General features: G+C 43.4%; 1 protein-coding gene across 1 annotated transcript; it reads right to left on the bottom strand.

Annotated features, from left to right (window-relative positions):
- Positions 1–27,149, bottom strand: odad1 (outer dynein arm docking complex subunit 1). Its single transcript, XM_060909747.1, has 14 exons — positions 27,029–27,149; positions 16,700–16,796; positions 15,963–16,152; positions 11,657–11,776; positions 11,214–11,327; positions 11,058–11,122; positions 9,027–9,208; positions 6,677–6,805; positions 6,402–6,484; positions 5,887–6,055; positions 4,304–4,467; positions 2,255–2,358; positions 192–290; positions 1–127 (listed from the first exon to the last, which is right to left on the bottom strand). The coding sequence occupies exons 1-14, from the start codon at positions 27,147–27,149 to the stop codon at positions 1–3; spliced, it is 1,764 nt and encodes a 587-aa protein (XP_060765730.1).

Raw genomic sequence — 27,149 nt, 5'->3', positions numbered from 1 at the left:
TCAGAGGGCGGGCTCGGGCGTGTCCTCTCTGTGACTGGAAAGAGCGCTGACTTTCGCAGACCTGGCCTCTTTGCTCATCCCAGCATGCAATGCTTTGTCCTTTTGAAGAATCTGCATTGAAACACATTGAAATTTAAACCCAAAGCAGTCAGTAACCTGATAAAACTCGAGCCCGTTTCCAGTGTGGGTGTGTCCTTACCTTCATCATCACGCCCTGGTGGATTTCTTCCTTAGTCAAAGGTCGTTCGTCCTCATGCGGGATTGCCAACTCGTGTGCATCATGGTCATCCCTGGAGTATAAACATGCTTGGTCATGCACAAATTCTGAGTCGAAGCTCACTGATGAGTAAAATAAAACATCAGCTTCAAATCAACAAGGACAAAAATAATGGCACCCTACGAAATGACCAAGTGTTAGTTTCTGACGCACTGCAGTGGCTGAGCTGCATTACTGGAAGTTTAGTCAGCTTGCTTATCTTTTATCGAGTTTTTTGGGCGTGGCCAAATTCAAATCAGTTATATCATGGATGCAGAGGGGAACTGTCAGGGCCTTCTAGGAGTTCAGAGAAGCCCAAACATATCAGCATTTAAAATGTTATATTTAATTTCTTTCATAATGTCATTATAATTATTCTCTTCTAATTTGGCCTCATTTTCTATCAAATGTGCGTCAGAAATGAAAGGGTTACTGTCCTGAAAACATTAAAATCAAGTTATCCAGCGAGATTGTTTTTTGTTTTGTTTGTTGTGTCTCGGCTGAGAAGAGTTTAGAGCTGCTCACTCATTGGTTAGGACTTCATTGCCGGGACAGAAGGCCATGGCAGTGTATGTTTATGTAAGAAGTGACAGATTAATTAACCATTAACCAATCAGATTTTGATTTATAGTGGGAGGGACAAAATATTTACTGCCTTCTGCCTTCTCGAACCCCAACGCGAGCTTAACCGCAAGTCAGCGCAGCAGTGAAGTCGCCTTCCAGCTAGTGTAGCGTTCATCAGTAGTGTTAGCGAATGCTAATAAAGCAGTCAAGCCAGTGCTATCTATTGAGAGCTACAGGCTAACGACCAAGAAACTAAGATTTCTGTCTCCAGACTCTTCTTCCACGCTGCACGCTCGCTACAGTATTTTTCACTCAGACTTAAGTATTCATTTCCCTGTGTAATTTACTGACTTACTTTTAAAAAAATCAACAACGGTGCGACCTGGCAGCCTGCCACTAATCCCTTACAAAATCCTTTGCCCTGTTGCTTTTTTGGCGTCTGACTAAGGTTTGGTTGAGCTCAAGTTCCAGCTCTATGGTAATGGTTCACCACTGCGCGAATGTGCTTGGTAATTTACACCTGGCACATGATTATGAAGAAAGTCAGAGAAACGGTTTTAAATCTGGTGGGTTTTGATTCAGTTTGGCCTTTAAAATCACCACAACTTTAGTAAACTGGTGATAAATGAGACCCGATGTTGTCGAACATCCATGAAACGAGTTAATTCCTGACTGTTGATGGTCGCTGACTTTACTCTGAGAAGGGAAATTTTTAGTGAAGGCCCTGAAAAGTCACCAATTATTCATTCATTCATTATCTGTAGCCGCTTTATCCTGTTCTACAGGGTCGCAGGCAAGCTGGATCCTATCCCAGCTGACTACGGGCGAAAGGCGGGGTTCACCCTGGACAAGTCGCCAGGTCATCACAGGGCTGACACATAGACACAGACAACCATTCACACTCACATTCACACCTACGCTCAATTTAGAGTCACCAGTTAACCTAACCTGCATGTCTTTGGACTGTGGGGGAAACCGGAGCACCTGGAGGAAACCCACGCGGACACGGGGAGAACATGCAAACTCCGCACAGAAAGGCCCTCGCCGGCCCCGGGGCTCGAACCCGGACCTTCTTGCTGTGAGGCGACAGTGCTAACCACTACACCACCGTGCCGCCCCCCCAATTATTCATATGTGGTAAATATAAATAAAACTGTGGATCAACATTAACTTCATTACAAGGCAACGTGATTGGATTTAGGATCCCTGGGGCTTTAATTAACTGCCTTATGACTAATAAGGACTACTGTGTTGAACTGATGTGCTCAGTTTTCTATAAATAGGATGTGAGACAGGGTGAGCCATCACCAATCAGCTGCTTTAACAGCCCTGGACATGCGATTCACTTGGACTCAATTTTATTTAAAAAAAACAAAACATCTGTAATACGCAACTTTACATTTTCAGCCTTACCAAGTTACTTGACGTACTTACCATAAAACAGCAGGCTGCATGACAGGAGCTTGTTTCTGTATATCTATACTTTGTCCGAGCAGCATTGGACCCACCAATTTCAGATCGTATTCCTTCTCCTCATCCTGTTAAGATATAAAAATACAGATAACGCAGTCCGATCTGGCCAAACTAGACCAAAACTCTTCTGTATACTCTTTGAAATGTGTTTCTCCAAATCTGCCATAAATAGAAAAGAAAACCCCAAGCTCAAATGCATAATAAACTACATTTTTAACACTTTTCAGTGAAATTCCCAGATATTTGGGATTATTCTATCCACATTCCCTGGATACAAGCAATCGTGCACTCTGATTGGCTACTCTACTACTAGGATATCAGCTCATATACCATGAGTAGAGAAAAACAAAATGGCAGAGCGTGTTGCTGAACCAACCGAGGACAAAATAAAAAACTACTCGAAAACAACCCCCCCCCCCCCAAAATCAGCAAGTATTTAAAAGAAACAGAAATAGCTAAAAGAATATAGCCCCCCCCCGTATCTCCGTTTCACACTCCAGCCCAGTTGGTGGCAGTAATGCACCTTTAAGTTGGTTTGCCAACCGTCAAAAAACCCTAAAGAAGAAGCCGGAAACTCCAAAAAAATACAAAAAAAAGCGCAACAAAATATGGAATCAAAGTATTTGATGGTAAGAACGCATCCTTTTTTATTTTTCAAGAATTATTATTTCAGTATTTTCCACAAATTGCTCCGGTCATTTCACCAGTTTCATCTCATCTCATTATCTCTAGCTGCTTTATCCTGTTCTACAGGGTCGCAGGTGAGCTGGAGCCTATCCCAGCTGACTACGGGTGAAAGGCGGGGTACACCCTGGACAAGTCGCCAGGTCATCACAGGGCTGACACATAGACACAGACAACCATTCACACTCACATTCACACCTACGCTCAATTTAGAGTCACCAGTTAACCTAACCTGCATGTCTTTGGACTGTGGGGGAAACCGGAGCACCCGGAGGAAACCCACGCGGACACGGGGAGAACATGCAAACTCCGCACAGAAAGGCCCTCGCCGGCCACGGGGCTCGAACCCGGACCTTCTTGCTGTGAGGCGACAGCGCTAACCACTACACCACCGCATTTCACCGGTTTGTTAAGCGAAAAAGATTTTGCTGGACGTTTTGTATAAAGTTTTTATTCATCGAATTTGCAAAAAATAAAACCGCTCCGTTTCTCAAAATCCAGTGAATGTGGATAGAATAAAACTGTTACTCCACTCAATCTCGTCATCCATGGCTTTATAGACAACTCAGTGCTACGCGTCTCATTGGCCATCAGCTCATGTACGACTTGATTTTGTGGAATAACTTAAACATCTGCCACAAATGTCTAACATATCCAAATCCTGTACAGTAGAGCTACAAACTTGGTTTGTATCGAAGCAAATCTAATACAGTACAATAAAAAAATTGAGAAATAAATAATACTGACCGTCACCATGAGACTTTCATTGAGATGAGGAGCTTTATATATGAAGTTTAATGACTTTCTGATTATATAAATAAAGAGTTTAAAGATTTTGCAGGTTATATTACTTCATTAAAGCAATTCACTCATTCTTGCTAAATGAAAATTATTCTTTCTGATCGAATTCCTGAAATCTCCTGTAATTGTTGCTATCCTCTTACTCAACTTTTTTTTTAATTAAAGCAAAAACAATAGAAATAACATTTTGTTTTGACAAAAGACAGAGGAGAAGATTTAGAGCGAATCACTGGATTTACATCACAGTGACGCCAAGTGTTCAAACAGAACTTAAAAAAAAAAAAAAAAAAAAAACACACACCCTTAACAGTAGACCAACTTCGAATGCATTTTTAATATATCTTTTAAAATATTTTGATTACACCGTGTCTGTTGTACACCTCACAGTCACAGTGATGAGGCTATAAAAGGGAAGTGATACAGCCTTAATCAAAGAGTCCTGATCTTATTCCATCTAGGTGTGAGAGATTCTCAGTAAAAAGAAGAAATGTTAAAAATGTGGCTCTTGTTTCATCGTTATTGTACCCTAGATTTGATGAAAGCCTGCATGGTCAGCAGCTCGTTGGTTTTCTTCTCCACCAGCCTCAGGTATGTCATGATGTTGGAGTCTGTGATTTCAGCTGAAGCACCGAGGAAATCGTCCACTGCTGCACGGTCGCAACTGAGCTTATCAAACACAGCACTCACTCCTACATTAACACACACAGTTAAAAAAATAAAAAACAAAAAGCTTTTTTTATTTGTGCATCTCTCAGCACATAAAAAACCCCACCAGTATTTGGACTGACGATGCTAAATTACCCCATCATGTGAATTAGTGTGTGAATGGAGCCTGCAGTGCTCTTACACCCTGTCCACACGGCAGCGGATTCAGGTGAATCCGATACAATTGTTTATCGTTTCGGCCTGGCGTCCACACGGCACCGGCGTTTTGGGTGCCCCAAAACGCAATCTTTTGAGAACGGGTTCCAGAGTGAAAAGATCTGGCAACGTTGCCATTGCGAAGTCGTCTGGATGAGTAGAACGGATTTGTTTACGATGACGTCACAACCACATGACTGAGTGCTTCACGCCGGGTAGAAGTGTAACAAACTCGATGCGAGTTGTCAACAAATCCTATAACTTGGTTCATGAAATGCGCTTACAAAATATTTTCACTGTGAATATTTATTGTGTAATGGTGCAAAGTGAGAGAGAGAGAGAGAGAGAGAGAGAGAATAGCCCTTAGGGCAGAGTCAATCCCGCCAGCAAAAATAGGGAAAAAAAGGAGCGAGCTCACCTCTTCAGATGTTGGTTTAAGTCCTACAATACATTCCTCAAAAAGGGCGTAGAAGAACAAATTAATCCATCAACGTGTAGCATTCAATTTATTCCGGACCATTAAAGACGCCGCCTTCCGCGTAGAATCATACGTCATCCTCGCCGCCATATTGGATAGGTCAAAGCGGAGAATAAAGATGCCTCATTCATGTGCTGCGTTTAACTGTACCAACAGGTTTACCGTCCAAACGAGATCACATGGGATTACCTTTCACAGGTGAGACTGGAAAAATACTTTTCATTGTATTTGGTCATTATAATGTAATTTTACGAACAGATTTTTCTGACTTTGTGGCTAATATGAAGTCTCGCGCATAATAGTTTATGCGCATGCGTCCTTACTTCTTCTATTGTTCTGGTGTCTCCGAAGGGACCGTCTTACAGCGCCCCTAGAGGTGTGGCATGTGTATTGCATCGTTTTCAGCAAGCGTTGCGTTGCCATATGGACCTGATATTTTACTGATCGTTGCCCATGTGGACGCGATATTTTTTTAAATAACATCTCGTTGCCGTTGTCGTGTGGATGTAGCCTTAATCCCTTCCAGTGTGTATTCCTACTTCCTGGGACAGAAACCCGACTCCACCGTGACCATGACCTGGATAAAACGCTTACTGAAGATTAATAAATTAATTTTATGACCTCAGTACACGTTCAAGCTGAGATTCTGCTCATATGTTGTGTTTTTTAGTCAGTAATATCTTTACAGATGTTAAGCAGTTAGGAGGTGGGACAGGAATGACGAGCGGAGTTGTTTTCACATTACTAAATAATCGCCGCCTCGTCTCACCTGCTTTAAGCTGATCCAGGATGATGGTTAGTTCTTTAGCCTGGGCCTCGTACTCCAGGGCCTGAGCTTCAGCGTCTCTCCGCTGCTCCTCCATCTGACTGAGGGCGGTGTGATGCTCCTGCTCCTGCTGCAGAGCCTCCATCTGGAAGCTCTCCATCTCGTCTGCGATCTGAATCATCAAACAGAGACACATAGTGAGCCATTTTTAGGAAAATTGTGTTTGTGATGTAACGTATGAACATAAAAGGAACGAGTTGATCACCTGAGACTTTTTTTTTTTAAACGAGATTAACGTAAAGCATGTTAATCTGCACTGGCTCGGTTTGTGTATTTCCCAACATTTTATTTACTATTCTGTGTTTTATGTTAATTTATTTTCCTTATATTTATATTTTACATAGTTTTACATCTGAGTCTAATTCTACATCCGGTCACGATTTCATATGCAGTTTGCAAAATGCTAATCTGGTAATTAGATTACAGGAAAAAAATAGAAAAACAGATTTTGGACTTGCCTTATTGATTTCAGCTTTCAAAGCCTCAGCCTGTGTGTTTTGCTCGTTCACGTAATTAAAAAGAGCAAAGTTCTTGTCTTCATCTGCACACAATATCATACAGCAATCAGTTAAACCAATAAATCACTCACACACACACACACACACACACACACACACACACACACACACACACACACACTATGACATGTCCATTCTGAAGCATTAATCACCTTATTACATCAAAAACATCATCTCGGAACAGATTAAATGGAGATCAGACAGAGTTGACTCACCCTGGATAAATTTGGTGATGAGCATTTCTAAATCGTCCTCTCCGGTCATCTTCTGGAGCCTCTTGAAAACTTCCTCTTGAGTCTCCACTGTTTCCGGCTCCAAATTGGGCCTCCGCTGCTTCTTCATTTCTGCCATCATAATCATCATCATCATATTTCCAACTATGGAAAACCTCTTAACTGAATTAAGTAAACTGTAAAATCTAAAGCATAACTTAATCCTATATGTACAGTCAGCTCCAGAATTATTGGGACCCTCTTTAAAGATGGGTAAAAAGTTTATGAATGCTTCATGAGCTCAATCTGGACACTTCTCGAACACTGAACTGAAGTAAATTTCTAAGAAAATTAAAAACCCTACAATGAAAAGCCATATCTCACAATTACCGCCACTCATACACACTCCTGTGAACAAAATGTAACTCAGGCTGACAGGTGAAGAGTTTATGCCATCATGTGTCATCCGTCATTCGCCTGTCATCCGGCGTCGTCCACATTTCACGAAAATCGCTTCTTCTCTCTCGATTCTTCACTGATTTTTATTGTTTTTGGCAGGAAGGTAGGTCTGCCTGGGGTGCATATGGCTTCTACGCAAATTTGCATAACTGCAGTTAATAATGAAGATATGGAGTAATTAAACCCTAACGAGCAGTTTCCACACAAATTGCTTCTTCTCCCTCAATTCTTCACCGATTTTTATTCTTTCTGGCATGAAGGTAGGGGAACCTAGGGTGCATAGAACTTCTACCCAGATTTGCTTAATTACAATTATTAATGAAGTTATGGACTAATTAAGCCTTAATGAGCAGTTCAACAAAAATCTTTTCTTCTCGGTCAATTCCTTGCTGTTTTGGATTCTTTCTGGTAAATAGGTCGGTATTCCTAGGGTGGATATCGCTTCTATATATAGCTTACAACATTTATTGCACAATGTGGCCCACTTTAGATCGTTCCTTCTGGACTAGACGGGGCCAGAGTGAGCTACGCCGTCATTGACGGTCTCGTTATCTATTTTACTCTTTCCAGTTCTCCAGAGTGTTTCGGAACTCATAAGGGGTCAACCATGACTTCCTGTTTCACTGGGGAATAAATATAGCGTGATCAGCGTGACTCATGGGTCAAATTCACTGATGCACTCTCCAACAAGATGAACGAAGAGGATTTGAAGATCTGAAGATTAAATAATGGGGAAAATATACAAATGAAATGAGAAGGGGAAAAAAAAAAAAAAAGTGTTGACCTTCATAAGTGAACTATGTACTGTCTTTGGTCACATGAGACAAAAATAGAGCCTTTTTGGTGTAAAAAATAAGTAAGATGGTTTGACAGAAAAGAACCTCAACTGGAGGAGAAGCCAAAGGGTTTGAGAACCTTATCATGGAGATATTCTTTGTGAGATATTATGAATCTGACACAATGCTGAAAGTACTCTCATCCTGCTCGCTCTGTGTTCTCTAATGCCGCTTTTCCACTACAAACGCGGCTGAGTCGGGCTGAGCCGTGCCGTGCTGAGTCGAGCTGAGCGGGGCTGTTGGAGTTGCATTTCGACTACAACCGCGCTGAACCGTGCTGGCTGGAAGTGGGTGGACACATTGGGTGGAGTTAGCGAAAGTGGGTGGACGTCACGTGATGTCGTTAAGCAGCACAAACAGTGACATCAGTGAGCTTTTAAGCGGTAGTCTCACGACCCGAATAGTAAACAATAAACATGGAGGACATGGAGTAGTTAGTGTTGCTGGTCTTGGTGCTGTGGCTTGTTGTCACCGACAACGCGGACAGATACTGGCAAGAGCGTATAGATGAGGCGAGGTGCATAAGGCTTCAGAAATTCTCGTAATTCGTAATTCTTCTCCTTCCGGGTTTGCGGTGTTTACAGATCCCAGCGTGCTCGCGGGGCGTGTGTGGGCATGTGAGGACACGCCTCCTCACCAATCAGTGCACAGGGGAGTGTCTGCTCACGTCCCCAGCCTCACTCGGCACGGTTTGGCTCGCTTCAGCCCCACTCCAAAACGGTGCGAGTTTTAGGGGCTAAGCAGGGCTGAAACGAGCTGAGTCGTGCTGGTTTTTGGTAGTCGAAACGCGAGCCGTGTCGGGCTGAAGTGAGCTGAAAAAGGGTAGTGGAAAAGGGCCATAATGTTCCCAGGTGTGATACGAGTGATATAATGTCAGCAAAAGACGGTTGTTCAAAGTATTACTAGACGGGTGCCAATAATTGAGACACGAAAGGGTTTAATATTTTTTTCAGAACATTTTCTGTCATATGTTCAGCTTGAGATACATGAGCGAGAGAGTTTTTCAGAACCGTTCCCTCGGTCTTTAACGAGAGTGGTAATGTATCCGGAGCTCTCACCGTATCTGTAGCTGAGCGAGTCTTCCAGGTTCGACCTCTCGGTGGATTTGGTACTCATGAAGTCTTTAAGGCGCTGGTCGTGTGCAACCTGCCTCTCCAGCTCCTTCATCTCAGCACTGCACTGCGCCAGCTCCTTCTCCGCCTTCTCCTTCATCGTCGTCAACCTCATCTGGGCTTCGTGTCTGAAGAGCACAAAAACACAGAGTGTGTTACATACACACTAATAATAATGAAGTAGAATATGATCACCATTATCTGATTGATCATATGAACATCACATTATTACACATCAGATAATTAATACGAGCCGGACGGAATGATGTGAAGCTTCGGGGCTCGACCTGCAGGATCTTAGATCAAGAATAAAACACTGTTTTTATTGATTATTTTACCAGAAAATAATCAAATCAATCACAAGGCAGTGGAGGTATTGTTACCACCCTAAAGCCGATTATTGTCCGATAACAGCAAGTCCTGGAGTGTTTTATTCCTCGTGTATCAAGCAACGTCACTTAAAGAATTAAAGGAAAAAAAATGACTGTCTTATTTTTAAAATCTGTTTATAGTTACGTCACAGCACCTTGGTACAAAACTGTAAACTAACCACAACCCACATAATATCTTTGAGTGGTGAATGTATATATTCACGAGTGAGAAATATTTTCAACACGTGAAGATAAACTTCATATCTTCACGCCACAGTGTAATGTTCTTTATATTATATGCACACACACACACACACACAAAAAAAAAAAACACGCAAGTTAATCAAAAGAATTTTAATTTTGAACTGGTTTTTAACAAGTCAGCGGGAAAACACCGGGAGTGATGTCATCAGAGTGAAATATCGGGAATTATTATCCATTCAGGACACTTTTTCGATGGAATGAAAACGTGTTCTATTCCCTTCTAGCGGGTTTCATTCATTTGGTTCAATAGCATGCAATATTGTTAGCATGTCGCTTATCCTACGTGCATTACGTCACTCTACCCAATGGAGAATAAGCGTTGAATATGGTTTACGATATTGCATGGTTGTCAAGACATGACGGCACACATCGGAGACGTAAAACTTCCATGCTAGCGAGCGATTGGGACAATTTGTAAACAAACATGGTCGCCAGGTTTGCTTCGTTAAACACGGAAAATTTTGAGAGAATTTTGAAAGAAATGTATAATAATAATAATAATAATAATAATGGGGGCGGCACGGTGGTGTAGTGGTTAGTGCTGTCGCCTCACAGCAAGAAGGTCCTGGGTTCGAGCCCCGTGGCCGGCGAGGGCCTTTCTGTGCGGAGTTTGCATGTTCTCCCCGTGTCCGTGTGGGTTTCCTCCGGGTGCTCCGGTTTCCCCCACAGTCCAAAGACATGCAGGTTAGGTTAACTGGTGACTCTAAATTGAGCGTAGGTGTGAATGTGAGTGTGAATGGTTGTCTATGTGTCAGCCCTGTGATGACCTGGCGACTTGTCCAGGGTGTACCCCGCCTTTCACCCGTAGTCAGCTGGGATAGGCTCCAGCTTGCCTGCGACCCTGTAGACGGATAAAGCGGCTAGAGATAATGAGATGAATAAGATAATAATAATGGCTTTTTTTCGCGGTCCATCAGATATATTCCACTGAGCTACTTATTTTTGATTCATTCAGTATCATGCTCGCTGAATGGAATATATCTGATAGACCACAAAAAAAAGCCAGACAATATTATTTAAATATGTCACTCAGATCCGCGATGGATTTTGTATGAAAAAACACAAGTTTTTCAACACAAGAAGATAAACTTCATATCTTCAAGCCAACATGCGATTTTTTTTATTTTATTATATCGACACATTCACAAACAAAAAGTCCCCAAATTTATCAAAAACAATTCATCGATTTCCTCACGAGTGACAGAGATTTATGTCCCGGTTTTGGTTCTCAGTGTCCCGGATGGAGCTCGGATGAAAAATACGAGCGGCGAGTGCCGTATTTCACAGTAAAACACTTGTGTCTGTGTAATATAAATATATCTGTGCAGTAAATTCAGTTCACCTGGCATCATAAGCTTCAGTTGACAAGCCGACATCAGCGATCTCCCGATGGATTTCCTGAAGCACCTGTAAGACAGAAAACCTCCCACGTCATCCACAACCCACAACTTTTCATGCATGGGATTAAATCCTGACCCGTGTCACACTAAACACTGACCTTTTCCAGTTTGTGTTTCAGCAGCTGGAATTGGCCATGGTCCGTGCGCAGTATCTCCAGCTCCTTTCTCAGCTGGTTGTTTTTCACGAGCTGCTGGTTGAAGTGAATGAGAGCCTGTGGGGGTAAAAGAGAGACAGAAAAACATCAGCAACCTCAAATGGGAACAAATTCAAAATTACAGCTTAAAAAAAAAGGGTTAGGGAATATTTATATCATATTATTTCAGGAATAAAACACGTGTGGATGTGATGTTCTGGGAAAATAATCAACATCAGAGTGGTAACAGTAACTTTGCACCATCACACCACCTCAGCATTGATGATTTTCCTAACACAGCACTGCACAGAGTGTTTTATTGCTCTGGGGCTCATATTCTTCTTTTCAAAACGCTGCTCTTGCGATGCGAGAAGGCAGAATGTAAAACGGCTTCAACAATAACTCACCAGGTTCAGTTTATTTTCCAGAGTACGAGTGACCTTTTGGCAGTAGCGAGCTTGAAACTTATGATGGGGAAGGGTGTGTAATTTTCTCAGACCGTCCAGTCTCTTCTGCATACTCTGTATCTGTTAAAACACACACACACACACACACACACACACACACACACACACACACACACACACACACACACACAAATGTCAACGTTTTCCAGAAAAATAATCAAACTGACTTTTTGTAAGGGTCTTTCAATCAGTGTTAGCATAAAATGTGTTAGAAATAAATCACTTGGAGCTTTTACAGAAACAACTCCAACCAGATCCAGTTCTGGCGGCGTTCAGAGTAAATCCAGACACAATCGAGCTCACAAACAACCAGGATAATACAACCCTGATTCCAAAAAAGTTGGGACAAAGTACAAATTGTAAATAAAAACAGAATGCAATGATGTGGAAGTTTCAAAATTCCATATTTTATTCAGAATAGAACATAGATGACATATCAAATGTTTAAACTGAGAAAATGTATCATTTAAAGAGAAAAATTAGGTGATTTTAAATTTCATGACAACAACACATCTCAAAAAAGTTGGGACAAGGCCATGTTTCCCACTGTGAGACATCCCCTTTTCTCTTTACAACAGTCTGTAAACGTCTGGGGACTGAGGAGACAAGTTGCTCAAGTTTAGGGATAGGAATGTTAACCCATTCTTGTCTAATGTAGGATTCTAGTTGCTCAACTGTCTTAGGTCTTTTTTGTCGTATCTTCCGTTTTATGATGCGCCAAATGTTTTCTATGGGTGAAAGATCTGGACTGCAGGCTGGCCAGTTCAGTACCCGGACCCTTCTTCTACGCAGCCATGATGCTGTAATTGATGCAGTATGTGGTTTGGCATTGTCATGTTGGAAAATGCAAGGTCTTCCCTGAAAGAGACGTCGTCTGGATGGGAGCATATGTTGCTCTAGAACCTGGATATACCTTTCAGCATTGATGGTGTCTTTCCAGATGTGTAAGCTGCCCATGCCACATGCACTAATGCAACCCCATACCATCAGAGATGCAGGCTTCTGAACTGAGTGCTGATAACAACTCGGGTCGTCCTTCTCCTCTTTAGTCCGAATGACACGGCGTCCCTGATTTCCATAAAGAACTTCAAATTTTGATTCGTCTGACCACAGAACAGTTTTCCACTTTGCCACAGTCCATTTTAAATGAGCCTTGGCCCAGAGAAGACGTCTGCGCTTCTGGATCATGTTTAGATACAGTTTCTTCTTTGAACTATAGAGTTTTAGCTGGCAACGGCGGATGGCACGGTGAATTGCGTTCACAGATAATGTTCTCTGGAAATATTCCTGAGCCCATTTTGTGATTTCCAATACAGAAGCATGCCTGTATGTGATGCAGTGCCGTCTAAGGGCCCGAAGATCACGGGCACCCAGTATGGTTTTCCGGCCTTGACCCTTACGCACAGAGATTCTTCCAGATTCTCTGAATCTTTTGATGATATTATGCACTGTAGATGATGATGTGTTCAAACTCTTTGCAATTTTACACTGTCGAACTCCTTTCTGATATTGCTCCACTATTTGTCGGCGCAGAATTAGGGGGATTGGTGATCCTCTTCCCATCTTTACTTCTGAGAGCCGCTGCCACGCCAAGATGCTCTTTTTATACCCAGTCATGTTAATGACCTATTGCCAATTGACCTAATGAGTTGCAATTTGGTCCTCCAGCTGTTCCTTTTTTGTACCTTTAACTTTTCCAGCCTCTTATTGCCCCTGTCCCAACTTTTTTGAGACGTGTTGCTGTCATGAAATTTCAAATGAGCCAATATTTGGCATGAAATTTCAAAATGTCTCACTTTCGACATTTGATATGTTGTCTATGTTCTATTGTGAATACAATATCAGTTTTTGAGATTTGTAAATTATTGCATTCCGTTTTTATTTACAATTTGTACTTTGTCCCAACTTTTTTGGAATCGGGGTTGTACGATGTTTTGTGATGTTGTTGGCACGACGACTGATTTTGTTAAATGGGGGGGGGACAAAACAAAAAACAGATCATTTAACCTTGCTAAAAGTAATAAAACATTTGCAGTTGGAAAAAATTTAATTCATCCTGAAAGATTAACAGTACAGTGATATGTTTTTGATGACATTCCCTTTTGGTTTTTATTTTTTTGTTCTTGTTGTCTTTCTTGCTTGCACAAATAAATGCACAATAATGCATTCATGTAAAGTTTCTAACTGTGTTAAAAAAAAAAAAAAAACAACAAACACAAAAACAAGCAAACAAACAACGCCAACACTGTCTATACATCGAATATATAAATGATGTTATGACTTTTTAATATTAAGGTCTTTACATGTAAAGCGTGATCTGACGTTATGATTTAAATTTTTTATTTTTTTAAAAATCCTGAACCAAGCAGTGAACCTCCCCACGTTCTCACCTAGTTCCCAGGACAGGATGTACCCAAAACTTTCTTTTCTTGTCCTTATTATTATTAATTTTTTTGTAAAAGATTAAGCACCAGCTCAGATCAGCTCAGCATCAGATTCTTTCTGTGGAATGCTCACATCGCGTTGCATTTAACATAAATATTAATGTTGCAGGGCGGCATGGTGGTGTAGTGGTTAGCGCTGTCGCCTCACAGCAAGAAGGTCCGGGTTCGAGCCCCGTGGCCGGCGAGGGCCTTTCTGTGTGGAGTTTGCGTGTTCTCCCCGTGTCCGCGTGGGTTTCCTCCGGGTGCTCCGGTTTCCCCCACAGTCCAAAGACATGCAGGTTAGGTTAACTGGTGACTCTAAATTGAGCGTAGGTGTGAATGTGAGTGTGAATGGTTGTCTGTGTCTATGTGTCAGCCCTGTGATGACCTGGCGACTTGTCCAGGGTGTACCCCGCCTTTCGCCCGTAGTCAGCTGGGATAGGCTCCAGCTTGCCTGCGACCCTGTAGAACAGGATAAAGCGGCTACAGATAATGAGATGAGATGGGAGATTAATGTTGCATTAAATTCATCAACAATTTTTTTGCATGTTTATTCGTGTCATGACCGCAAGCTGGCCTAGTGGTTAGCATGTCCGCCTCTCGATCGGGAGATCATGAGTTCTACTCGCGGTCGGGTCATACCAAAGGCTGGGAAGGCATGCTGCAATACAGACGTGAACGGAGTCAAACTCTCGTGATTACCAGAGGACACGCCCCCTCACTGTAACCCTAGCTGTATAGGTGAGAGGCCGAGGGCCACAGAAACAGAGATTGGTGCCGACCAATGCGCCTTAAGGGCCTGGTTAGTACTGGGATGGGAGACTGTCAGGGAAGACCAGGTCCTGGCACGGGAGGGACTTTGATTCGTGTCGTGCTGTACAGCTAAAGACCAGATCACTAGATTTGTCTCTCTGATACTGAGCTTGTAACAACAAACCGAGTTGTCTATAAGCCATATACGATGAGATTGAGTGGAATAACTGTTTTATTCTGTCCACATTCAGTGGATTTTGAGAAATGGTGCATTTTATTTTTTGCAAATTCGATAAATAAAAACTATACAAAATGTCTGACAAAATCATTTCTGCTCAGGCGGACTTCTTAAAAACCTATCGATGACGGCACGAATTGACTTTAGTGTTGTTTTTTTTATAGAAAGTGCCGTCTTGCTATCGTGTCGAGGTATAGAATAGCTTTAGACATTTATTTAATTCTTCCTTGGATATTTCGGTTCTGTAATTTTCAAACTTCTTTGAGTTTTTGAACCAGTCTTTAAAAAACAAACAAACAAACAAACAAACAAACAAATTTTAATGCTTAAAGATAAAGAATGTTAACAAACTGGTGAAATGACAGGAACAATTTGTGTAAATGCAATAATAATTCTTGAAAAAAAAAGATATATTCTTACCATGAAATACTTTCATTCCATATTTTGTTGCTTTTTTTTTGTATTTTTTGGGGGTTTTGTTTGTGAGTAGTGTTTTTATTTCGTCCTCGGTTCGTTCAGCAACACTCGCCGCCATTTTGTTTCTCTCTACTCATGGTATATGAGCTGATCGCCTAGTAGTAGAGTAGCCAGAGTGTGCAATTGCTCATATCCAGTGAATGTGGATAATAATAATAATAATAAAAAACACCAATCGATCAGGTTTGTTTTCAGCTCTGATGTCTGAACATGCTCCTGGAGGAAGATGGCTGCTGTTTGTACAGCATGTGTTTTGAATTGTAAATAACTCAGCCACTTTGTTGCATGTGTGCGTGCAGTGAGCGCGTGCAGCGAGTGCGTGCAGCGAGCGCGTGTGATGTTGGAAGGTCATCACCTCTCGCTCTCGCTCTGCTTGACTGAGCTGGTCTCTCTGCAGCTGCTTGTTGAGCTCGTTGCAGCGGTCCAGGAGAGCTCGGATCTGCCGGGTGTCTCGGGTGTCGGTCTGCTTGCACGACCGGTTCTCGGCTGCATGCAGGCTTTTCTGCACCTCCTCATATTCCTTGCACAGCTTCTCTATCTCCAGCCTGACAGGCAGCGCGCACGCGCACACACACACAGTGTATACAAAAATTAGAAGAATAAATATTATGAGAATTTGAACTTTTGACATCATGAGTATAAACATGTTAAACCAAACCTCCTTCTTGAAGAAAAACTTGTTTTAAATACACAAAGTGCTTATTACTGGAACAAAAACATTATACAGGCTGTGCAAGATGGTTCTGTTCAACAGAGTCTGTTTGGAGTGTTCTGTGTTCTCTACATGTCTGTGTGGGTTCTTTTTACGTTCTCCACTCTCCTCCAACTCCCCAAAAACATCTCAGTAGGTGGATTCACACCCCATTTAGACCAATTCAACTCACTGGCATGTTTTTTGACAGACGGAGGAAACCGGAGAACCTGAAAAGAACCAAGAAAGGCATGGGAAGAACATCTAAAACTCCACACAGATGCTCACCTGAGCTCTGGACTGAACCAGAACCCTGGAGTTATTTATGAGGTAGCGGCGCCTCAAGATGTGCAGTGTTCCAGGAAAAAAAACAAAAAAGTGTGTATGTATGTTTGACTGACCTTTGTCTGCGAATAAGTTCCTGTGACTGGATTCTGTAGGTCTGCCGATCAGCCTCCATGACGCGTAACTGCCTCTGCAGCTTGGCTAACTGTGCCTCTGTTGTGACACACACACACACACACACACACACACACACACACACACACATATCTTGGACCAAAGCCACATCTAATTATTATTAACAGCTATGTGTTCTTCAGTGAGAGCTCATTTCTACAGGACGGTGTGTTTACCCAGTGCACTGGAGGAGTCAGAGGTGATGCTTATTGCTGATCTTCCAACATTCATGGCAACAATGATGATCGAGAATCACTGAACTGTGAAGATATGAGACATGGAGACGTGTTTAAAGGCAACTGGATGGAGGGAAAAGAGCAGTGAGCTAGTTATTAATGTTCACAACCTCGTTATTGACGTTATTCAGATAGATAGATAGATAGATAGATAGATAGATAGATAGATAGATAGATAGATAGATAGATAGATAGATAGATAGAACCCCGATTCCAAAAAAGTTGGGACAAAGTACAAATTGTAAATAAAAACGGAATGTGATAATTTACAAATCTCAAAAACTGATATTGTATTCACAATAGAACATAGCCAACATATCAAATGTCGAAAGTGAGACATTTTGAAATTTCATGCCAAATATTGGCTCATTTGAAATTTCATGACAGCAACACATCTCAAAAAAGTTGGGGCAGGGGCAATAAGAGGCTGGAAAAGTTAAAGGTACAAAAAAGGAACAGCTGGAGGACCAAATTGCAACTCATTAGGTCAATTGGCAATAGGTCATTAACATGACTGGGTATAAAAAGAGCATCTTGGAGTGGCAGCGGCTCTCAGAAGTAAAGATGGGAAGAGGATCACCAATCCCCCTAATTCTCATCTCGTCTCATCTTCTTCCGCTTATCCGGGGCTGGGTAGCGGAGGCAGCAGTCTGAGCATGGAAGCCCAAACTTCCCTTTCCCCAGACACCTCGGCCAGCTCCTCGGGAAGAACACCGAGGCGTTCCCAGGCCAGCCGAGAGACGTAGTCCCTCCAGCATGTCCTGGGTCTTCCCCAGGGCCTCCTCCCGGGGGGACATGCCTGGAACACCTCCCCAGGGAGGCGTCCAGGAGGCATCCGAAAGAGATGCCCGAGCCACCTCAGCTGATTCGTCTCAATGTGGAGGAGCAGCGGCTCTACTCCGAACTCCTCTCAAGTGACTGTGCTTCTCACCCTAAGGGAGCGCCCAGCCACCCTGCAAAGGAAACTCATTTCAGCTGCTTGTATCCGCGATCTTGTTCTTTTGGTCATTACCCAAAGCTCATGACCATAGGTGAGAGTCAGAACGTAGATCGACCGGTAAATCAAGAGCTTCGCCTTTTGGCTCAGCTCCTTCTTCACCACGACGGACCGGTAAAGCGATCGCATCACTGCGGAGGCCGCACCGATCCGCCTGTCGATCTCATGCTCTATCCTTCCCTCAGTTGTGAACAAGATCCCGAGATACTTAAACTCCTCCACTTGAGGCAGGACTTCTCCACCAACCTTGAGAGGGCAAGCCACCCTTTTCCGGTCGAGATTTATAGCCTCTGACTTGGAGGTGCTGATTCTCATCCCAGCTGCGTCACACTCTACTGCAAACCGCCCCAGTGCATGCTGAAGGTCCCGGTTTGAAGAAGCCAACAGGACAACATCTGCAAAAAGCAGAGATGAAATCCTGTGGTTCCCAAACAGGATTCCTTCCGGCCCCTGGCTGCACCTAGAAATTCTGTCCATAAAGATTATGAACAGAACCGGTGACAAAGGGCAGCCCTGACGGAGTCTAACATGCACTGGGAACAGGTCTGACTTACTGCCGGCAATGCGAACCAGACTCCTGCTTCGTTCGTACAGGGACCAGACAGCCCTTAGCAAAGAGCCCCGAACCCCATACTCCCGAAGCACCCCCCACAGAATACCACGAGGGACACGGTCAAATGCCTTCTCCAAATCCACAAAGCACATGTGGACTGGTTGGGCAAACTCCCATGAACCCTCGAGCACCCTATGAAGGGTATAGAGCTGGTCCAGTGTTCTGCGACCAGGACAAAAACCGTATTGTTCCTCCTGGATCTGAGGTTCGACTATCGGCCGAATTCTCCTCTCCAGTACCCTGGAGTAAACCTTCCCTGGGAGGCTGAGAAGTGTGATTTCCCCTATAATTTGAGCACACTCTCCGGTACCCTTTCTTAAAAAGAGGGACCACCACCCCAGTCTGCCACTCCAGAGGCACTGTCCCCAACCGCCATGCGATACTGCAGAGGCGTGTCAGCCAAGACAGCCCCACAACATCCAGAGACTTGAGATACTCAGGGCGGATCTCATCCACCCCCGGTGCCTTGCCACCGAGGAGCTTGTTAACCACCTCAGTGACTTCGGCTTGGGTAATGGATGAGTCCACCTCCGAGTAATCAGCCTCCACTTCCTCAATGGAAGATGTGACAGTGGGATTGAGGAGATCCTCGAAGTATTCCTTCCACCGCCCGACAATGTCCCCAGTCGAGGTCAACAGCTCCCCACCTGCACTGTGAAACAGTGTTTGCAGAGTACTGCTTCCCCCTCCTGAGGCACCGGATGGTTTGCCAGAATTTCTTCGAGGCCGACCGATAGTCCTCCTCCATGGCCTCACCGAACTCCTCCCAGTTCCAAGTTTTTGCTTCCGCAACTGCCCGAGCTGCGGCATGCCTGGCCTGCTGATACCCATCAGCTGCCTCAGGAGTCCCGGAGGCCAACATGGCCCGATAGGACTCCTTCTTCAGCTTGACGGCATCCCTTACTTCCGGTGTCCACCACTGGGTTTGGGGATTGCCGCCACGACAGGCATCGGAGACCTTGCGGCCACAGCTCCGAACAGCTGCATTGACAATGGAGGCAGAGAACATGGTCCACTCAGACTCAATGTCCCCCGCCTCCCTCGGAAGCTGGGAGAAGCTCTCCCGGAGGTGCGAGTTAAAGACCTCCCCGACAGAGTGCTCGGCCAGACGTTCCCAGCAGACCCTCACCATACGTTTGGGCCTGGCAGGTCTGTCCGGCTTCCTCCTCCGCCAGCGGATCCAACTCACCACCAGGTGGTGATCAGTTGACAGCTCAGCCCCTCTCTTCACCCGAGTGTCCAAGACATAGGGCCGGAGATCCGATGAAACGACAACAAAGTCGATCATCGACCTCCGACCTAAGGTGTCCTGGTGCCACGTGCACTTATGGACACCCCTATGATCGAACATGGTGTTCATTAAGGACAAACCGTGACTAGCACAGAAGTCCAATAACAAAACACCACTCTGGTTCAGATCGGGGAGGCCGTTCCCGGGGAGGCCGTTCCTCCCAACCATGCCCCTCCAGGTGTCACTGTCGTCACCCACGTGAGCGTTGAAGTCCCCCAGTAGAACAATGGAGTCCCCAGTCTGAGCACCTCTCAGTACCTCTCCCAGGGACTCCAAGAAAGCCGGATACTCTATACTGCTATTCGGCCTGTAGGCACAAACAACAGCAAGAGCCCTCTCCCCGATCCTAAGGCGCAGAGAGGCAACCCTCTCGTTCACTGGGGTAAACTCCAACACATGGCGGCTGAGCTGGGGAGCTATAAGCAAGCCCACACCAGCCCGCCGCCATTCACCATGGGCGACTCCAGAGAAGTGGAGAGTCCAGCCCTTCTCGAGGAGCTGGGTTCCAGAGCCCAAGCTGTGCGTGGAGGTGAGCCCAACTATCTCTAGCCGGTACCTCTCAACCTCCCGCACAAACTCAGGCTCTTTCCCCCCCCAGCGAAGTGACATTTCATGTCCCAACAGCTAGTCGCTGTGTTCGGGGATCAGGTCGTCGAGGCCCCTGCCTTCGACTGCCGCCCAATCCACACTGCACCAGCCCCCTACGGCTACCTCTGTGGGTGGTGAACCCGCAGGAGGTCGGGCCCACGTCACCGCTTCGGGCTGAGCCCGGCCAGGCCCCGTGGGCAAAGGCCTGGCCACCAAGTGCTCGCATACGAGCCCCAACCCTGGGCCTGGCTCCAGGGTGGGGCCCCGGCTGCACTATACCGGGCGATGTCACGGTCCTTGATAGATTGTTATCCATAAGGGGTTCCCCCTAATTCTGCACCAACAAATAGTGGAGCAATATCAGAAAGGAGTTCAACAGTGTAAAATTGCAAAGAGTTTGAACATATCATCTACAGTGCATAATATCATCAAAAGATTCAGAGAATCTGGAAGAATTCGGATATTACTTCTAGACTTTGTGTAAAGCTAGCTCTTCTGAATGTTAGATCACTTTCAAACAAGTCATTTTTAATTAATGATCTTATTTGTAAACACAATCTTGATTTTTTGCTTCTAACTGAAACATGGCTGGATCAAGCAAAGAGTGCTACCACCCTTATTGAAGCAGCTCCCCCAAATTTTAATTTCATGAGTGCTACCCGACAGGGGAAAGGTGGAGGGATCGCAAATATATTCAAAGCCTCTTTTCAATGTAAACAGTTCTCACTTGGTGATTTTACATCCTTTGAACACTTATGTGCACTTGTTACATGCTCTCCTAACATATTATTATTATTAACTATTTATAGGCCTCCGAGACATTCAGCCAAAGTTTTTCTGGAAGAGCTTGGTGAACTGTTGTCAGTCATTTGCTTAGAGTTCGACTGTCTTATTATATCTGGGGGTTTTAACTTGCATGTAGATAATCCTGAAAACACTTATGCCAGAGAACTACTTGCACTTACTGACAACTTCAACCTAGTACAACATGTACAGGGGCCGACCCACTCTCGTGGTCATACCCTTGACCTCGTTATCACAAAGGGTCTTACTGTTTCTACTACTGTTGTTGACCTGGCCTTATCTGATCAGTTCTATGTCTCCTCACATTCAGAACAGCTCAACGACTATGGGTAGGAGAGTCATAAACGACAACACGTGTTCTCTTTGAGCAAGCTCTCTCTCGGATCTCAACTAAAATGTCAGACTCTGTAGACGACTTACTGGAAATTTTTTATTTAAATATGACCCAAATTATGGATGATATTGCTCCATTCAAAATCAAAAGAGTCAATGATAAGCAGAAAGCACCATGGAAGCAATACCCAGCTGTTAAATTGCTAAAGAGAGAATGTAGGAAGACTGAAAGAAAGTGGCGCAAATCTAAACTTCACATCCATTATCAAATCCATAAAGAGATGCTTTGTAAATATAATTATGAAATTGGTAAAGCAAGACAGTCTTTCTTCTCCAACATCATCAACAGGAATATGAACAATGCCCGTGTGCTATTTTCAACAGTAGAGAAGCTAACTAATCCCCCACCACAATTAGCACCTGAACTTCTCTCAGTTAATAAATGCAATCAGTTTGCATCCTTCTTCAAAGGTAAAATTGATAAAATACGGCAGAATATTGCTCATAATATATCTCAGTTGCAAATAACTGAAAAGCTGCAATCACCAGTGACACAGACAGAAAATTTCAACACAATGTCAGAATTTTGTTTGATTGATTACAAGACTCTTGAAAAAACTGTACAAAATCTCAGTTCCTCAACATCTGAATTGGACATTCTGCCCACCAACTTTTTTAAGTCTGTTCTTCACCTTATAATTACAGATGTGCTTCAGATCATAAATACATCCCTAGAGACTGGCATTTTCCCTGTATCCCTGAAAAAAGCCGTTGTAAAGCCCCTACTTAAAAAGAATAATCTGGATGCTTCAGTATTGAACAACTACAGGCCAATATCAAATCTACCATTCATCGGGAAAATCCTTGAAAAAATTGTCTTCAATCAATTAACTGCCTTCTTGATATCAAACAGCTGTTTTGATAACTTTCAGTCAGGATTTCATGCCAATCATAGCACTGAAACAGCGCTGATTAAAGTTATAAATGACATACGTCTTAATACTGATGCAGGCAAAACAACGGTCCTGGTGTTACTGGACCTCAGTGCAGCTTTTGATACTGTTGATCACAACATACTGCTATATCGACTTGAACACTGGGTTGGGTTGACTGGTAAAGTTATCAATTGGTTAAAATCATACTTAAAAGATAGAAGCTTCTTTGTTACCCTGGGAAATTGTACCTCAACATCAATGTCCTTGACCTGTGGTGTCCCCCAGGGGTCGATTCTTGGACCATTACTATTCACCCTTTATATGCTCCCACTTGGACAAATTACCAAGAACAACTCAATTTTGTATCACTGCTATGCAGATGACACCCAAATTTATTTTGCTCCATCACCTAATGATTATGCCCCCCTTGAATGTCTCTACCAGTGTATCGACCAAATCAACAACTGGATGTCACAAAATTTTCTTCAGCTGAACACAAATAAAACAGAAGTAATTCTATTTGGGAAAAAAGATGAAAGACTCAGGATTACCACTATTCTTGACACAAAGGGGATTAAAACAAAAGATATGGTTAAAAATCTTGGTGTTTTCATTGACAGCGAACTAAACTTTGATAGTCACATGAAAGCAATCACTAAATCGGCATTTTATCACCTAAAAAACATTTCCAAACTAAGAGGACTTATGTCAAAAAATGATCTGGAAAAACTAATACATGCCTTCATCTCTAGTAGGGTTGATTACTGCAATGGCCTTTTCACAGGCCTGCCAAAAAAGACCATCAAACGACTTCAGCTGGTTCAAAATGCAGCGGCGAGGGTTCTCACACGAACAAAAAGAACAGAGCACATTACTCCAATTCTAAGGTCCCTTCACTGGCTTCCAGTAAGCTACAGAATTGACTTTAAAGCATTGCTGCTGGTGTACAAATCTCTAAATGGTACAGGGCCCAATTACCTCTCTGATATGTTGCAGCGGCCTAACCCAATCAGATCTACCAGATCGCAGCAGAAAAATTTACTGGTAAAACCAGTTGTTAAAACAAAGTGTGGTGAAGCAGCTTTTAGCTACTATGCAGTGCAGCTATGGAACCAACTGCCAGAGGACATCAAAAATGCTCCTGCTGTTGGCAGCTTCAAATCTAGACTACAGACCAAGCTGTTTTCAGATGCTTTCTGCTAACTGATTAATATCATCATCTTTACATGTTTTAAACTTTACTTAACTTTTATTCTATTTTATTCTGCTGTTTTTTACTGAACTTCTACTTCATTTTATTATTGTATTTCTACTATTGTTTAATTCTTATTTTTTTCTCTTCTTCCCCTTTTATTTTATGTAATTTTATTTTCTATTGTTTACTGTTTTGCTTTTACCTCTGTAAAGCACATTGAACTGCCACTGTGTATGAAATGCGCTATATAAATAAACTTGCCTTGCCTCTGTGCGTAAGGGTCAAGGCCAGAAAACCATACTGGGTGCCCGTGATCTTCGGGCCCTTAGGGGCTCTGCATGCTCTTGCGACAAGGCTTTCGCAGATAGCTTTTCGCAGACAGTTGTAATTTATCGTTGAGCAGGGAGTATAGGCGTGCGCGATGTTATTCACTGCCACAACGCAAGGGGTCGCGAAATCGCTAGGAGTAGTTGGTGGGTGTGGTTAGTGGAGTGTTTATCCTCCGGTTACTTATAATTATGCTTATAATGACTAGAACTGGAGTCGTATAGATGTACGTACTTCCTCACTTCCTTGATCAACCGCTCTTCGTGCTGCTCCATCTTCGCTCGTGTTTTTAAAAATGGCGGTCGTGAAAACAAACCAAACCGGGAAAGTAAGGAAGCGGAAGTGCGTGTACAGTGGATGTACAGTGGACCAATCAGAGCACTCTTGTCTGCGACGCTGTCTGCGGTGGTCACAATTTTTGGGAGGTGCGCGCAGGGTGCGCGCAGATCGTCTGCGAAGGTGGGGGGGCTACGCAGACGCTGTCTGCGACGCCATCTGCGAGGACTGGGTTGTCAGAATAAATTGGCCTTTATACGGCACTGCATCACATACAGGCATGCTTCTGTATTGGAAATCACAAAATGGGCTCAGGAATATTTCCAGAGAACGTTATCTGTGAACACAATTCACCGTGCCATCCGCCGTTGCCAGCTAAAACTCTATAGTTCAAAGAAGAAGCCGTATCTAAACATGATCCAGAAGCGCAGACGTCTTCTCTGGGCCAAGGCTCATTTAAAATGGACTGTGGCAAAGTGGAAAACTGTTCCGTGGTCAGACGAATCAAAATTTGAAGTTCTTTATGGAAATCAGGGATGCCGTGTCATTCGGACTAAAGAGGAGAAGGACGACCCAAATTGTTATCAGCGCTCAGTTCAGAAGCCTGCATCCCTGATGGTATGGGGTTGCATTAGTGCGTGTGGCATGGGCAGCTTACACATCTGGAAAGACACCATCAATGCTGAAAGGTATATCCAGGTTCTAGAGCAACATATGCTCCCATCCAGACGACGTCTCTTTCAGGGAAGACCTTGCATTTTCCAACATGACAATGCCAAACCACATACTGGATCAATTACAGCATCATGGCTGCGTAGAAGAAGGGTCCGGGTACTGAACTGGCCAGCCTGCAGTCCAGATCTTTCACCCATAGAAAACATTTGGCGCATCATAAAACGGAAGATACGACAAAAAAAAACCTAAGACAGTTGAGCAACTAGAATCCTACATTAGACAAGAATGGGTTAACATTCCTATCCCTAAACTTGAGCAACTTGTCTCCTCAGTCCCCAGACGTTTACAGACTGTTGTAAAGAGAAAAGGGGATGTCTCACAGTGGTAAACATGGCCTTGTCCCAACTTTTTTGAGATGTGTTGTTGTCATGAAATTTAAAATCACCTAATTTTTCTCTTTAAATGATACATTTTCTCAGTTTAAACATTTGATATGTCATCTATGTTCTATTCTGAATAAAATATGGAATTTTGAAACTTCCACATCATTGCATTCCGTTTTTATTTACAATTTGTACTTTGTCCCAACTTTTTTAGAATCGGGGTTGTAGATAGATTAGAATGAATAGATAGATAGATAGATAGATAGATAGATAGATAGATAGACAGACAGACAGACAGACAGACAGACAGACAGACAAGAACCGACTGTCTTCTCGTAGCGGTAGGGTATTAGGCAGAAAAAGAAATTTACCAGTCAAAAATAATATTTTATATAATCCTGATAAGCGCCGCAGGTGCGAAGACGAGCGCCGCAGGCGCGAAGTCCCTCTAGGGGGGTCTGGGGGCATGCCCCCCCAGAAAATTTTTGAAATTTAGACTTCATTTCCTGCATTCTAGGACATTTTCAGGGTGAAATGGCGTGTAATTTTTGATCAGAAATATTGCATATTTTTACTTTGTATTTTTTTCAGTTTCACTCCTGAATGTATCAGATGTATGTATGGTGTTTGATTTGGTAACAAAAGTGAAAAGAAAATAAACAACAATGAATTGTATATAATCTTTTGATCTAGTTACAGTATTTAATAAAAAAAAAAACCCAACAGTATTCTATTTTACCATACCCCAATGAAACCCCCTTGTTAATCAATGTATCACACATACCTTTTCTGTCTTTTTGTGGAAAAACGAATCAGTTTTTGTCACATTCAATTTGGGGCATTTGTTGGGATTCATCTTGATCCAGAAGAGTGAGTCAGCAAAAAAAAATGCGGTTCTCCCGCCAAGAAAGAGGAAACTACAACGCAGGGTGTTTGGCAATTTTCGACCAATCAGAATTCGCGATTTATTCAGTCCGCATGTTACAAGATTCAGTGCGGGCCAAAATGGCGGAAACGATGAAATATTCTGATTTTTCATTTCAAGTTTTCAGTATTTTTCGTATTAAACTGTGTTTCTTACGATTTGTAAATGATGGCGGAACCACACACGGACTGGCCATCGGGAGTAGCGGGAGTTTTCCCAGTGGGCCGGTGGTTCAGTGTGGGCCAGCGGAGAAAAAAAAAAAAAAACAGTTGCGCGCTGGCCTTTAATATGATAAGCAATGTTAACAGTTTCTTTAACAAACTGTTAACATTGCTTATCATATTAAAGGCCAGCGCGCAACTGTAATAAGCAATGTTAACAGTTTGTTAAAGAAACTGTTAACATTGCTTATCATATTAAAGGCCAGCGCGCAACTGTTTTTTTTTTTTTTTTTCTCCGCCGGCCCACGCTGAACCACCAGCCCACCGGGAAAACTCCCGCTACTCCCGATGGCCAGTCCGTGTGTGGGCGGAACATAACTGGATTTATCGGATGACATGTGGGAGTATTCATGTGCGAAAATTTTCAGCATTATCGTCCGTTTCAGTATCCGTCTGTGTGTATACTTGCCCGTTGAAATCGGCAATCGCCCGTCAAATTTACGGGTGGACGGGTCTCTGCCTAATACCTTACGTAGCGGGGACCCTTTAAAGATTCCTCGCACCCTGAACACAACCTTTTCCAACTCCTGTCCTCCAGCAGGTGCTATAGAGCACTGCACACCAATTAAAGAGAGCTTCTTTCCCTGTACCAT

Source organism: Neoarius graeffei, chromosome 26, assembly GCF_027579695.1.
Source record: "Neoarius graeffei isolate fNeoGra1 chromosome 26, fNeoGra1.pri, whole genome shotgun sequence".
Classification (NCBI taxonomy): Eukaryota; Metazoa; Chordata; class Actinopteri; order Siluriformes; family Ariidae; genus Neoarius; species Neoarius graeffei.
The sequence above is the reverse complement of the archived record's forward strand: the minus strand, read 5'-3'. Positions and strand labels throughout refer to the sequence as shown.